This window comes from Amblyomma americanum, chromosome 1 (genome assembly GCF_052857255.1).
Source record: "Amblyomma americanum isolate KBUSLIRL-KWMA chromosome 1, ASM5285725v1, whole genome shotgun sequence".
Taxonomy (NCBI): Eukaryota; Metazoa; Arthropoda; class Arachnida; order Ixodida; family Ixodidae; genus Amblyomma; species Amblyomma americanum.
Window position 1 is genome coordinate 92,903,531 of NC_135497.1, and position 15,974 is coordinate 92,919,504.

The window sequence follows — 15,974 nt, forward strand, 5'->3', positions numbered from 1 at the left end:
TCTCTCCTCCGTCTTAGTTTCTCAAAAATACTGTTATTCTCCATTCCATGGTCTGCTGCATTCTCCTCAATTTAATTTAGTCTTTTCGTTAGTCTCCAAATTTAGGCCCCACAGGTGAGCACTGGCAAGATGCAAGTATTATGAATAATTTTTTTTAAGGATAAAAGAAGGATAACAGTGAGCTCCTCCTGATAACTTGAGTGCCTGCTGCTCAACTCTTGCTTGCAATAAAGTGACTCATTAGTATTAATTACAAGGTTAATCAATAAATGCACTCCAAAGCATTCTCGTCCTTCTGGCAATGGACTGGATCTGCAGTCACTTGGCCTAGATAGATGTATTCCTACTTCCAATACTTCACTACCTATTGAAATCACTTTAGCTTTCTTTATATCAGTCTCGAAAGGGAACAGCAGTTCACAATTGGTAGTGAGGTGCTGGAAAGGGTAAGGGAGTGTGTCTACTAAGGGCAGGTAGTGACCACTGATCCGGGTCATAAGAGGGTTTGGTTTATGGTTTATGAGGGTTTAACGTCCCAAAGCGACTCAGGCTATGAGGGACGCCATAGTGAAGGACTCCGGAAATTTCGACCACCTGGGGTCATTTAACGTGCACTGGCATCGCAGAGTACACGGGCCTCTAGAATTTCGCCTCCAATGAAATTCGACCGCCACGGCCGGGATCGAACCCGCGTCTTTCGGGCCAGCAGCCGAGCGCCATAACCACTCAGCCACCACGGCAGCCTGGTAATAAGAGGGAAATAACTAGAAGAATGGGGTGGACCGCATATGATCATGAACAGCAGTTTACCAATATCCCTCAAGAGAAAAGTGTACAACAGTTGTATCTTACCGGTACTCACCTATGGGGCAGAAACTTGGAGGCTAATGAAAAGGGTTCAGCTTAAGTTAAGGACAATGCAGCAAGCTATGGAAAGAATAATCACAGGTGGAACATTAAGAGACTGGAAGTGGGCAGAATGGGTGAGGGAACAAACACAGGTTATGACATCCTAGTTGAAATAAAGAGGAAGAAATGGGCTTAAGCAGGGCATGTAATTCAAAGGCAAGATAACCAATAGTCCTTAAGAGTAACGGGGTGGATTCCAAGAGAAGGCAAGCGTAGCAGAGGATGGCAGAAAGTTAGGTGGGTGGATGAGATTAGGAAGCCTGCGGGGATACGCTGGCCACAGCTGGCAAAGGACAGGATTGACTGGAGAGACATGGGAGAGACCTTTGCCCTGCTGTGGGCGTAGTCAGGCTGATGATGATGATGATGGGTTTTAAAGTCTACAGTGGCACTCTGTCTGTTTATGTTCTCAAGAATGCACTGCAACTCATCATCTGAATTCTAATGCTGTCAGCAAAACCCAAGGTTCCTCAGGTTTTCTTCCATTCATTTTAGACCTTGTTCTTCCCAATGTGACACTCTAAGTACCTCTCATTAGCATGCAGCACGCAACAGCAGAAAAAATGCGTCCCCTGTAGCTGACACCTGTCCTGATTCACATTCTTTAAGCCCTCTTGTGAAGGGCAATAGCCACAGTATAGTCTACCTTGTAGACATTTTTTTGCAAATTCACATGTGCTTCATCCACACGCCACTTATGCAATGCCTGCACAACTGTTGATGTTTCAACTGAAGACACAGTTTTCAATTGCCTACAATATAAGCTACACATATTTATTTGCCAAATTCAGCACATTTTTTTTAAAACCTGTTTAATACAGACAAGCCCACATATAACGGCCCTACTTAAGACGAACTTTCGCTTATAACGAACGAGACCTGCGCGACCGTCAAAACATACATTATTTCAATGGCACAAAATCACACCTATAACGAACGTCGATAAGCCCTGCTGATCGGTTACTGCGAACGGACGGCGTAAAACCGGCGCCGCGATGCGAGATAACCTGCCTCCGACCCCTTTGTGCGCCCGGCGCGCAGCATGTTTTCACGAGGCTCATCGCAGGGCAAGTGCCCGGCCCGTTTCGCGCCGCTCTCGAGCACGCTACTCTTCCCCACCGACGCGCCTTGCAACATCGCCCTCCCGCCCTCCCTCGCAACTCTGCTCCCCTCTCCTCTCTCTCTTGCAAATCCGCACTTGGCCTCCGCGATCAACCACTCCGCCGCCGGTGCCGATCGCGGAGGCCACGCTCCGTGAAGCAGGCCTTCCGTGGGAGCCAAGAGATGGCTGCACTGACGCTCATGGACGACCCTCATTGGTTTCTCCGCTGCCGCAGTGCGTCTGTATCTTTAGCTTGATTGGCTTGATTTCCGCCTGTGCACGTTGTACGTATACCCCATCGCGCGCCTTTGCCACTCTTGTTGCGGTCCGGACGTTTCGTTGGCTTTGTCGAAATCTCGGCCCTGGTCGTAATTCGGCATGGCGGACGGGAACACCGTGCCCATTTCCATTGTATTCAGCGCTAGAGATGATGAAAGCGGCCTGAGCGGAGGTGACGGCTACTGGCGAGCGGAACTGCTTCCGCAAGGCCGGCTTCGTCGACACACAGTGTCTGATGCCGAGCCTGATGCTTCAGATGATGTTCAGCCCGGCGGCGATTTGTGGCAGCGCGCCATCAAATCCGACATGGGCGGTCATGACATTGGTTGAAATGATTTTATTTCTGTAGATGACGACGCTGACACCGCGGAACCGTGCACAAACAAGGGCATCGTTTCTGAAGTGCGGGACGAGAGTGACGCGGAGGAATGAAACTTCGGAGCCAGCACCCATAAGCGCGCCTGTAGCAATGACCTACAGAGAGAGCCTCAGACAGCTTGTCTATGCCAAGGGCCTCGGCGATACAAACGCTTCTGCTTTAAATAAACTGGAAACCTCCCTCATCGGATCTGTGCTGCAGAAACAGACGTCCATCACGGACTTTTTCGCAATGAAAACATTTTGTGGTTTGACAAGCAACTGCCTTTAAAGCTGCGGTCCACTTACTACGAACTTCGGGCTATAACGAACGGACGACGCGTGACGCTCATGTTCGTTATAAGCGGGCTCGACTGTAGCATGAACCAGCCTTTGCCTTGGCTGACTGACACCATCAGTGCTATGATCCTAATAGCTTTACTTCAGGAAATACCTTGTAGGTAACAGACAATAAATTGAATGGGGCACAAGTGTTCCACGCATTTCTCAAAATTACACTCATGTTTTCCCTTGCTTCGAGCACACTTAAGGCCATGAGGCATTATAAACACAGGGCTGTAAGCTTTCTTAGAAAAACATTTCCACCACCCTTCAGCATCATCTGCAATTAGTAAAGCTTCTCTTGCGACTTTATTCCAATGCATCATATCATAATCACAATCCTAGTGGTACCGATGATATGCTGCATCTGCAACATATCATTATAATGCCACTTTTGATTCACGAAATGAAACATGGCACATTCAATTGTGCACGAACAATGTGCCACACACTGATAACATGAATCAACAAAGACAAAGAGCAGAAACAAGAAATCCAATTTGTTGCAGTGTGGCACAGTGTGGCACAGTGAAACTGATGGTTTCAGTATGTGGCTCCTCTACAACTCTCCATGCTGTACATGAAAACACTGAAGCAATCAACAGTTGCAATGCTTGAACTGTGAAATGCAATAATGCCACTGCGGCAACAAAGGACAACAATTTTCAGAAAACTGCCAAATTCGATGTACTGAATTCAATGCCTTGACAAAAACAGTTGCAACTATTTAATGTGCACTCAAGTTGCTCAGCAGTTCCTCATGAGCAACCAAGCTGTGAATGAACTTAAAGGGCCCTAAACCAGCCCTCACCAAACCTGCCATTTATCAACCCATGCCTTAGCATCCTTTTTGCATTGCCAGCATGTTCAGAACTATAGACAGACACGCAACATACCATGTGGAACACCACTACTGCAGCACATGCTATGCTCACAATGCTTGGCCAGTCAAATGACACCATTCTGTCATATTTTTCTTCCTTTCTGATGCTGTACTTAATGCTGCACTTAAGAATGCACACCATTCTCTCATAAAAAGAAGCTGACCAATGATGACATTTTTTTAAGGCACCATAGAGGACACAGTAAAGGTACAAAGGATGCTCAAGATTGCAAGAAGCATAGCAAAGAGATAACAAGAGTGGTTTAGGGCCCCTTTAAGAATAATAAAATAGTATAAGAAACAAACTCTTTACTACCTTGACCAGCAAATCAACACCCTTCTTGCAGGATACGAAAGGCAAAAAAAAAGAAAGAAATAGCACATGTACTCAAGTTCCAACAAATGCATGCACCAGCTATCTAAAATATGAAGAATGGGAAGACAGCACAACTAAGTAGAAAATGTACAATCATGAAAATTCCCCAACAAGTCAAGCAGAGCTGTGCTTACTACTTCACTGCATTCTCCGAGTTCTTTTACACACCTTCAAATTACACGAAAGTGCAAATAATATAATATGGCTACTTCCATGACTACACCTTCCGTTCTGGAGCATTCATCTGGAATAGAAACCTAGAGGTTAGACCGTGATACGAGGATGCACTCAAAAAGAGGTAGAATACATAGTATAGTGCCATAAACAAGAGTTGTATAGTGCCATGGCCAAGAGTCATAGAGAGGTAGGTAACCTGTGCAAAGCAGGGTGCATAGCAAAAATATGTCTAGCACAGCATAACATTCCCTATACTGCTAAATACGACATCACTTACACCTTCAGGTCATCTGGAAAGTATTCTTCAGGCCCTCTAATAGTATTCTTTCTGGCATAGCCCTGTGCTTTCAACGCATTATAGCAGACATCTGAGTCATTATATTATGTGCCTGCTACAAATCGCAGAACAAGAACAAAAACATGGCACACTCTTGAGTTGAAAAGACAGAAGCCACAAATAAAGGTCCTTAAGGTCTTAGTATGTTTTCATAGAAAAACTGAGTGCTACGAGCCATGCACGTCCATTCGAAAAACATTCAGTAAACAACCTGTGAAGGCTTACTTAATTCTCACAGACTGTAACAATGCATACTGCTGGGATTACACTGAACACAGCAGAATAACACACACATATGAAAGCTACACAATAATATGGACACATTAAACTACTTCAAGCAGGCTTGTCATACACTATTGTTCATTATGTGTACCCTACCGCTTGCATCACGTAATTACTGAATTGAAAGACACAGGCATAATATGATATTCATTAGGGAACATGCAAAAGTTATTTACGAAATACCATTCAAAAGAATAAAAGTAGAGAAGTCAAGGCACATAGAGCACTTTTGGTGCACCAGATGAAACTTGCCAGCCCCACTTATGCCGCGCAAAACTTGGATGTCGCATAAAATACATTACAACATAACATGTTACTATTATATTGTTTAGTGTGTCAAGTATGTTGTGAATTAGTGCATATAGCCCCTGTACATATTTATTTTGTATTCTTCACAGTTTTGTTTATGTGCAATATTATTTATAATTTAAGTTTCTACTACATTAAATATTAGTTTTATTTTTAGTGCTTGTGCTGTATTCTTCAAGCATGTGTTTGTGTTGTCCCCTGCTCTGTAATACCCTCACATGAGGACCATTAGGGGTACTGTAAATAAATAAATAAAGTGGCCCAAATAACAATGACCTCTCATGTGTGTGCTCAATCGAATTTGATGTGGCACTCATGCATACATGGAGGGACACTACCTAGAAAGAAACTTAGACCAGAGCTACGAGAACCACACTACCTAAAAAATCCCATCCCTCTTCCGGGGAAACTGGGGTTTCCTGGGGAAGCACCAAATGTGCCACACGATGTGCCAAGTCAGAGCAGCCGAAGGCTTTGCTCGATTTAAAGCCCTTAGGAAAGTTGCCCAATAAGCAGTTGACGACCATAAAGTGATGCTTTGCCCTCTTTCCGTAAAAATCAAAGTTAATGTGTGCTGCCTCAAAACAAAGGTTAAAAGTTGTAAAAATGTGGTGCATATTAGCCACAGGCACAAGAGAAAATAACCTAATGAAAGAAGTACTGACAGACTGCAAAGGCAAGGTAAAAGAGTGGTTTGACTTTTGCACTTGTATAGATAACAGAGTTTAAGGCACATTTGTAATGGTTTTACTGGTATTTACTGCTAGCAGCTCAAGAGTGCAGCAGCTTGCAACATACTTATCAATGACACAAAATAGTTTACTCAGCACACAGCTCGACATGTACTGAGTAAACTATTACTATGTAGACATCATTAGCTGATTCAAAAGTGACACAGGCATGGCAGAAGGAGGGGAAGGGGGAAGGAGAGGGGGGCAAGATGGCTCTTCAAAGCAATGCCTGAGTTCACTTATCAATGTTTTGAAAAAAGGACTAGTCCAGGACAAAGATAGGTCCCTTCATCAAAACTCTGATCAGTGAACCGAGACTCCCGCCCTCCCTTTGTTGAAGTTTGCCCACTACAGACATGAGACCTTATCTGCGTGCATGACAAACAGATGTTTACACTAGACATCCAGTAACTTGGCAGAATATACGCAGTGCCTTTCAGAATAAAAGGTGAATTGGCTGCAATAATTATTTGCTGTGCAGTGCAGAGATTCAGGCTGCATATGACGGTTGCTAGACTACTCATCAGAGCAAAGCTGTTGATTGCATTAGCCTGTAGCTTTCATCAACTCCACAACTTTGACACACAAGTTCTCTCTTTTTTTTGTTCTAATGCATGAATACCATCCTTTTTCAGATGAGGGCTGCAGTTGAAAACCTAGATATACAGCAGAACACTTAGGCCAGGAAATGACTGCACCTAATGCACAGCAGGGAAAACCAAGACACAAAGGCCATTGAAGGGGCCCCTCTTCAACACACTAAAAGCAATAATTTTGAAGACATGTCTGTGGGTTTGGAGTCGGAAAATAACTGCATCCAGCCATACCCCCTCTGCCCTCACCTTGTTTAGCTACTCACAGTCAGACATAAAATTCTTAAGCAAGACGTATAAAAAGAACTGTAGCCTGCACATGTAACTAAGCACAAGAACACACATTTGAAAGGGTGAGAACAACCACTGTTTGCATTTCTAGTCTGTGCCATGCTGCAATTATATATATATTCTTATTCTGTACTAATATGCTCAGTATGAGCTACACGTATAGCTCATACTGAGCGGGATAGTAATCACCTACAACAATACCCTGGGTGCAAATGTGGCAACATGATCGAGAAGAGAATACACCACAGGAGAAAAGAGGAATGAAAGGCACCAAGGGCAACTTTTCATTTCTCTGTACGTTTGAAACTATTTGAAACTGTCTGTGTCTATTTCAAAACAAGCTATTTTGTCAGTTTTCAAATGGTGTGAAGCAGCAAAAACTTACGATCACACTCACATTACAAACCACTGCAGGGTTTCTTAGGCAATTACTACCACAGCTCGCAATAAATTAAAATTATTGAAATTTTTAGAAACTAAGGGTTTGGACATGGGAATATAAAAGTACAGAGATGATCCCTTTGCAAATATCCCTTTTCCTGTTATTTGGAAGACAGCCTAATATTTCACCTTTGGCAAGTTCCGTTCCCCTGGTGGCTTCCTTGCCGACAGGCGAATTCTTGAAGGTTTTGGCCGTCTTCAGATGTGTATCCAAGGCTGGGGCTGAACTGTGTTCCATATTTTCGACACTGGTGCGTGATGCAGGAAGGACATCCTGCGACAACGTCTTTCTGCTTTTTGCATTATCTTTAGCAACAGAGGAAGTTGCAGCCTTAACTGGGCTTTCATTTGCACACTGGACTTCCTCTTCTTCTGTGCTATCACTGTTTGCACTTTCTGAGTCTCTGTGACGATACAAGATGACCTCTTCTCGCCGGCCACGTTCACGGTCACGTTTACGCTCTTCAGCATACCTGTGCAGACCCGCAAATAGACTGCGTTAATATGGCTGTCGTAGTCAGTGAGTGATAAAGAAAACATTAACTAACTGAACACAGAGGAATATATATGTAATTTAATTCTTCTCTAATGAAATGGTTTCTAAACAAATGTAAACATCACTAAAGTAGTCACAGACAGCAAAGGTAACCAATAACTGTATCAGTAATGAGGTAATAAAATATTGAAATGAGATTCCAGAAGGTACCCTTTACTTTAAAAGCATCACAGCTTCCTCCACTACTGCCACCATTAACAACATTTAAAATAGATCTTTCAGGGCCAGACAGGACAACTCTATCATGTTTTCTGTCTTAATGAACTGTGATAGCAGGGTCTTGCAATTCTGCTGTTTGTTGCAGCAGCAGCAGCAGCAGCAGCAGCAAAAAAAAAAAAACGATTTCATTGCAGAGGAAGGAGCTTGAAATTGGAATAGTTTTTCCCGCCACTCCAAATGAAATTCATGATGTTAGTGATGTCATTGCAGGCCCATGTTTAATTTCTGTTTTAGCTTCCTTGTGTGACAAAACTGCACTTGCAGTAATGATGCGAAAGTTCTTTTAATATTCGGTGCATTATCCCTCATTTTCAGTTCTATTTAACAAACAAAAAAAAATTGGAGAGGACATTTAAGCTCTACTTTAAGGGTACGAGCTGAGGGTTTGAAACAGTATACAGTGAATATACCTTCCTCGATACGGCCTTATAAGTAGGCAAAATGTAGTTATACTGAAATAAAACAAATATTAGTGCATTCGTAGTAACATTAGCAAACAGGCCATTCTAGAGCAAGCAAAATGTCGTGTTGGATAACTCATAGCGCAGTTGGTTAGGCTTTTCATTCTGAGCATTTTGACACCTCTGAACCCCCGGTTTTCCTTTTTTTTTTTCTCATTTGTCATTTCTTTAGCACCTTTCACTTTCGCCTGCTTATGGTTTATTAAGAGTTCTATTTTCTAGGAAGGTAGGCTCTCTGCAGGGGCGTCGAAACAGGGGGTGCAGGGGGAGCGACGGCTTCCCCTCAGTTAAAGATGAGGTAGCATGGTTCCCCCAGTCGTAGAGCACCTGCAGAGCCCCAGGCTGTGAAAGGAAAGTAGGGTTTATTCACAGAAGGCAAAAGGCTTCAGGATCCCGATATTCACTTCTAGTCCTGACATTTGTCACCCTTTTGGATGCCGTGGCCCTAGGAAGATAGCAATTTTTCTGTAACACCACTGTATAGCACCTGCATAAACCCTTGAGGAAAATAAATGTTGATGATGGTGATGGTGTATATTCCTCCAGTTGAAAGACAAGTTACGATGCCACTGCCTCTTTGTCATTAAAAAGTGGTAATCCACCAATATAGGCCAACTTCTATTTGTCCTCGGTGTTCCTTTAACTATTCCCTACATGTTCTAATGACATTGCACATTTCATACAGCTATGTAAACTCACCGAAAATCCCTCTCCCGTGTAGCTGAGTCCCGTGAATCCACACTTCTTTCCCTCGAGTCTGTGCTTCTCTCACGTGACCATCTGTCCCAAGGAGGGCAGTCCCACTGCTGAAATCGGTTAGGCACATCCTGTGCCTCTGATGTCTTTTCACCAGTCACATCATCTTGAACCGGGCTCTCATTTCCCAGGACAAGGCAGTCTGGGTCTTTAGGCACTGTGCTCTTCAAAACGTGATCTCCTTTATCGGCCATTCTGAAACATCCAAACAATGTGCACTGCTACTTTTCAAAGACCCCTGGAACAAAAGGCAAGTTGGGCAATTTCTCCAGTAGCAATACAAGTGAGGTGAACACAAATAAAAAACAGCAGACTATAGGTCCTGCAGGTGAAAAACTCGTGGGTATTAATGCGAGCAAGCTAAAACGCATCACAAGTACAGAGGTGAGCCCGCTTGCCTAGATCACTCGAGCAGTGTGCTCTGGAGCACAAACTGAAATCTTAATGCAGTTGCTTTGGTACAGACGAGGTGCCTGCACAGTTTGTATGTTTGTACAGCTGTGCTCAAGCACAAGTGTCACCTCTGTAACTCTGTACCTGCTACAAAATTTAGCCTTCTTTCCTCCACAGAGCACCGCTTGAGCGCTCTAGACAAGGGCGCTCATTTCTCTGCTATGCCACTAAAGGGTTGTAAATGATCAGCGACAAGAACGCGAAACGCCGGCTTCTCTCTGTACATCGATGGGGAACAAAACAACAAAAGTTTATTTCCTTTCTGCGCCCACTTTATTGCCTTTCTGTGTCCTCGCCTTTTATGTCGTCTTCGCACTTAAAAAACACTTGTTCGCTTGGGCTAGTAAAAAGTGTAGGAGCTGTGATTTAGGCGTCTTTAGGGAAGATTATGCTCCCTGTAGGCACAGAATATCTTTGTTTACTAATTACTTAAACGCATGTGTAAAACTTGGTACCTTTTCGTAGGCCCCAAAGTTAACGGAATTAACTGAAAGTACATGTTATGCCGTTTCAAAAGATACTAAAATCAAGATCGATGCTAAAAAGATGCAACACAACGCGAGACAGCTAAGCGAGAGCGATTCTAACCAACTTCGCCTGATCCGTCCGTCGCAGCGGACAATTCGGCCCACGGACTGCAAGAAGCATGAACTACAAGTAGCTTCACGTAACTTCACAGAAAAAAAACATATTTTGTAGCTTTACGTTGAACTGCGACGAGCCAAGCTTAGCACACCGACGCGCAGGCTTTTTACGAGGATGTACTACAGTACCTACATACACAGGCAAGGGGGTTGTTACGTACTTGGAGAACGGAGTGAAACATAGATCATTACCTCACATTGCCAAAGAACAAAAATGGTCGCTTTGGGTTAGCATGAGAAGAACAAAGCAGTGTTGAAACGGATGCTAGCCGGAAAGCACGGAAAGCTGTAGGCGATGCGCACAATGGCAGAATTCGAGAAATTTGTACGCCACTTGCACTTGCGCCCTCTGATGGTACGCTTCGCTCACAGTCGCGCCGTTTTTGAATTCAGTGCGCTGTTTTCAATAATAATAATAATAACAATAATAATTGGTTTTGTGGGAAAGGAAATAGCGCAGTATCTGTCTCATATATCGCTGGACACCTGAACCGCGCCGTAAGGGAAGGGAGAAAGGAGGGAGAGAAAGAAGAAAGGAAGTGAGAGGTGCCGTAGTGGAGGGCTCCGGAATAATTTCGACCACCTGGGGATCTTTAACGTGCACTGACATTGCACAGCACACGGGCGCCTTACCGTTTTTCCTCAATAAAAACGCAGCCGCCGCGGTCGGGTTCAAACCCGGGAACTCCGGATCAATAGCCGAGCGCCCTAACCACTGAGCCACCGCGGCGGGTGTTTTCAATCGCATGTTATTTTCTTCTAAAAAAAGTTCTAAAAAATTCAGGTCAATCGCTTCTTCCCTTATGTTACTCTGCATAATGAGCTTACAGGCGACCCAGAGGCTTGCCATCTCTGGAACGTACAGTACCTCTGAGTCAAAATCATGCGGGAATCCACGGGAGCTAAACAGACTGATCCCCTTGACCAAGTTGCCTGGGAGTCCTACATCCGCAGCCCGAATGCGGACGCCCAATGCGGATGTACAAAAGATCGTCCTACGCCTGGCGGAGGAGGCTTACTCCAAGACCTTCTCTGCAGTCACGGCGCGGGAGGGCCGGCAGGGGGGAGACCCTCCCTCTAGCTGAGCCCTGCCCCGAGGTCCATGTCGGGGTAAAGTCTTCTCTATCTCTCCCCAAAACAAGTAATAGCAAATGAAAATGGTTCAGAGGCTGCAGAGCAGAATGAACAACCAATGAAATATCTAAAAGCGTCCTTTGTTACACATACAAAGAAAAATACGTCAGGTCGCCCAAAGAGGCGTGGTAGTAGAGTCACTGGTAAAATTCTCATCCACCTGAACGGCAAGTATGGGAAGGCCCCGCATGATATCACGAAAAAAATGTGGTCACTGACGCTACAGACAACAAATAAATGGTCCAGTGCGGCAGCCAGTCACACTTCGCGAACTCCCTCGGAGTCGCACTGATAATTTGGCACTCCAAGATAGAGTGAAAGCTGGATATGCACTATGCAATTTCAGGCCCTGAAAAAAGTGTCTCCAGGCGGCCCAAGTCAAAGACACACGTCTGACCGGCTTGGTGAGCAGAACAATTGGTAGCCGGAAGCGTGGTGCAGCGGGAACCAACGTTACAATTGTGGTAACGTTGGCAGGAGCAGCGCGTGCGGATGATGCTCTGTTGGTGATCGAGAGGAAAGACGACGGAGAACGCGTGGAGACTGTTGTGTCTGCACTTCATTTATTGCACAACTAAGAACATGGTACAATACTGACACACAACATGGAAGCCATGCCGCCGGCACAACACACACACACACAGCGTCAATACGCACGCATGCAGCTTGTGTCCACAGTTGCCAACACACGCACGGTACGCCCCTGCTTTTGGCACACAACACTTCCTCCCTTGTAATTTTTTTACAAGTCCAGTTTCGATGGTGGTCGACGTACCCTCACTGGGCGACCTGTGATAGGATCAGAGAGGCTCACGGGAACTGCTACCCGAGGAGTATTAAGTTTGTCTTCTGGTGCACTCACACATGGATCATGTTGAGGTGACGCAGATTTGTTTTCATCTGGAACACAAGCAGGTGATGTCTCGTTGTCCGGGGAGGTTTGCATACTGGGTAGGAATTCAGGTTCCGGATCCAGATGGCGTTTGTCGTCGGTGTAACCCTTGCGCAGTTGATCAGTGTGACGTTTCCAGGTTGTTCCTCCAACTTCCACTTCATATGATAGAGGCCCTGTTCTGGTTGTGATTGTTCCGGGCACCCATTTACTCGTACCCCTATAGGAGCGCACAGAAACTTCTTCCCCCTCAGAAAAGGAGCGCTGAGGCTTACTTGGTTGAGATGACCCTTGTTTCTCATACGTACGTCCACTGGGTTGTGGGCGTAATAGTGCCAGTCGAGTGCGTAGCTCGCGCTCGAGATAAAGGTTTGCTGGTGTCTCACCAGTAGCACAGTGGGGTGTCGTACGGTATGCCAAAAGGAAGTTTGTCAAGTTCTTGATGATGGATCCCTCTCCTTTCATGGCCTTCATACTGTGCTTGAAGGACTGCACGAACCTTTCTGCAAGACCGTTCGTCGCCGGGTGATATGGCGCGCTAAATGTGTGTCGCACACCATTCTGCATGAGAAAGGTCCGAAGCTCTTCCGATCTGAATTGAGGACCATTGTCCGTGACAATGCGTTCTGGAATGTCGTGAGATGCAAACATAACGCGCAGTGCATCCACGGTGTGCTCTGCCGTAGTTGAACTCATCACATGTATTTCAGGCCATTTTGAGAATGAGTCAGAGCAATAAGAAACATTTTGCCCAAGAATGGCCCTGCAAAGTCTAAATGAACTCGGCGCCATGGTCCACTCGGCACTTCCCACGGGTGCAGAGAGACCTTTGGTGGCATGTTGCTCTCGCTGGAGCACCCTGCACATTTCTTAGTGATGGCTTCGATATCGGTGTCAACAGATGGCCACCACACAAACGAACATGCAAGCGTTTTCATTTTCACAGTGCCTTGATGTTGAGGACTGCTTCTCGCAATACAGCTGGAATGACAGTTCTTATGCCCCAAACAATGATGCCGTGGTGTAAAGAGAGTTCATCTCTACGCCTGTAGAATGGAAGGATTTCGTTGTCTTGTTTGCACGAGTCCCACCCGTTCACAACATGGTAGCGGACTCTCGATAGCAGACGGTCACGCTCTGTGGCTTGTCTGACTTGATGCGCTGTTACAGGTAGTTGCTCCATTTGGTTCAGGTAGAAAAGTTCAGCTTCATCTGGTTTGTCTTCAGGACTGTCTGGAAGAGGAAGGCGTGACAATGTACCTGCATTGGCATTATCCGATGACTTGCGGTACTGTATCTCGTAGTCGAGCCCAGCTAGAAACAAGGCATAACGTTGAATGCATGCTGCTTGCATCGCAGGAACACTGCTGGTTGGGCCAAAGATATGTGTCAGAGGCTGATGATCTGTGATCAGCTTGAAGTGTCTTCGATATAGGTATGCATAGAACTTTTGTATACCCCAGGCAATGGCTAGTGCTTCTTTATCTATCTGAGAGTACTGCTTTTCCGAAGCCTTCAAGGTTCGAGATGCAAATGCGATCGGTCTTTCACTGCCATTAGGCATTTTGTGCGAAAGGACTGCTCCGAGTCCGTGGAGGCCAGCATCACATGCTAGACGTACTTCCAGGTTCGGGTTGTAGTACACGACGACAGTTTCTGAGGCTATAATCTTCTTTGCTCGCTGAAATGCCACCTCACGTTCTTTTGTCCACTTCCATGGTGATGATTTCGCCAGAAGTGCATGCAGTGGTCTGAGAAGATTAGCACTGTCTGGAATAAACTTCCCCTAAAATTTCACAAGGCCAAGGAATGACCTCAACTCAGACGTGGACTTGGGTGTAGGGGCACGTATCACTGCATTGATCTTGTCCTCTGTCTTGTGTAACCCGGTTCCATCGAGCTTGTAACCACAGTATGTTACAGTCTTCAAAGAACGAACATTTCTGGAGGTTAGCTCTGAGCCCATACTCTTGCAGTCTTCTGAGCACTAGCTCTAGGTTCTTGGGATGAGAATCTTCTGACTCACCAGTGACAAGAATGTCATCTTGAGTAGCATGGCACATTGGGATTCCCTGCAGGATTTGATCTATTGTTCTCTGCCACACAGCTGGCGCAGGAGAGATGCCAAAAATCATTCTGTTGTACTGATACAGCCCTTTTTCTGTGTTGATGGTCAAGAGTGGCTTGGACTCATCGTCTACTTCCATTTGTAGGTAGGCTTGTCTCAGATCTATCTTTGAAAACTTCTGTCCTCCTGCTAACTTTGCAAAGATGTCCTCAATGCGGGGTAAGGGGTACTGGTCCACCACCAAGTGAGGGTTGATTGTGGTTTTGAATTCTCCACATATGCGGACAGTTCCATTTGCTTTCACTACAGGCACTATGGGCGTGGCCCAATCACTGTGATTCACTTTTGTCAGGATGCTGACTGCTTCCAACCGTTCAAGCTGTGTTCACTTTCTCCTTCAAGGCATAGGGCACTTGTCGTGGCCTGCAGAACTTCGGTTGCACACCACTTTGAAGACGCAGTTTCAGTTTGATGTGCTTGAGTTTTCCAATGCTATCTTGTTCAGTTGATCTGCACGTGGCCCCAGTTGGTTGTCGATCCTCAATACACTGCTCAGCTCGAGAAGGTTGAAACGATTAATCCAGTCTCTTCCAAAGAGCGGAGGTCCTGGAGTGTCGACTGCAAAGAACTGCACGCGTTGCGTTGACTTCCCAAATGTGACATTGGCTGTTGCCACACCGTTAGGGCTGAAGGCTTGACCAGTCAGCGTCTTGAACCGTACTGAAGTTCCCTCCAGAGGCAGATGAGAGAGATGCGCTTCGTACGTGGTTCTTAGCACAAGAGAATACTTGGATCCAGTGTCCATCTCCATTTCCAATGTGTGCCCTTCAATCTGTGGCTTCAGCCAGATCGGACTGCTTTTGTTCCCATCGTCGACATGTGCCAGAAGTTCAAATGCATCACTGTCTTGTTCAATGGCATGCACTTGACTTTTTGAAGCCTGCCTATTCTTGTAAGTAAGGCTTGACCGGCGTGGTGCTCTATTGGCGTCACTTGACTTGCTTTTACAGGCGGTACTTATGTGGCCAACTTTATTGCACTTGTGGCAAACACTTGTGAGAAACTTGCATTTCGACGGTGGATGCCCCTTGCGGACACACCTGTAACATCGTCGTGCTTCCTTCTCGACATGAGCCACGGAAGCCGGCACTTCTTCCCTGCTTTTGAATTCGGCGATGTCCTTCACGGCAAGTTCATGAGCTACTGCTTCGTCAAGGGCGTGCTCTAGCGTAACCTTTTTTGCGGTTAGCAATCTCTGCTGGACTTGCACGTAGCGAAGACCGCACACAAAATTATCCCGCAGTGCCTGGTCCAAAAATGACCCAAAGTTGCTGTTCTGTGAAAGCCGCCGCAGTTCTGCCATATATTCGTTAGCAGACTCA

The 15,974-nt window shown here is 45.6% G+C and overlaps 1 protein-coding gene across 2 annotated transcripts in view; it reads right to left on the reverse strand.

The window, feature by feature from the left end:
* LOC144113239 (pre-mRNA-splicing factor CWC22 homolog) overlaps positions 1–10,827 on the reverse strand; it is a 65,372-nt gene extending 54,545 nt beyond the window's left edge. Inside the window, exons 1-3 of one of the 2 annotated variants that reach the window (XM_077646214.1) lie at positions 10,628–10,827; positions 9,345–9,596; positions 7,539–7,882 (exon numbers count right to left, since the gene is read on the reverse strand). In XM_077646214.1, the coding sequence (XP_077502340.1) occupies positions 7,539–7,882; positions 9,345–9,596; positions 10,628–10,680 (649 nt within the window). In that variant the 5' untranslated portion in view covers positions 10,681–10,827. The remainder of the gene's footprint in view (positions 1–7,538; positions 7,883–9,344; positions 9,597–10,627) is intronic. The other variant, XM_077646215.1, reaches the window with a different exon arrangement.
* Between the last annotated feature and the right edge of the window lie 5,147 nt (positions 10,828–15,974).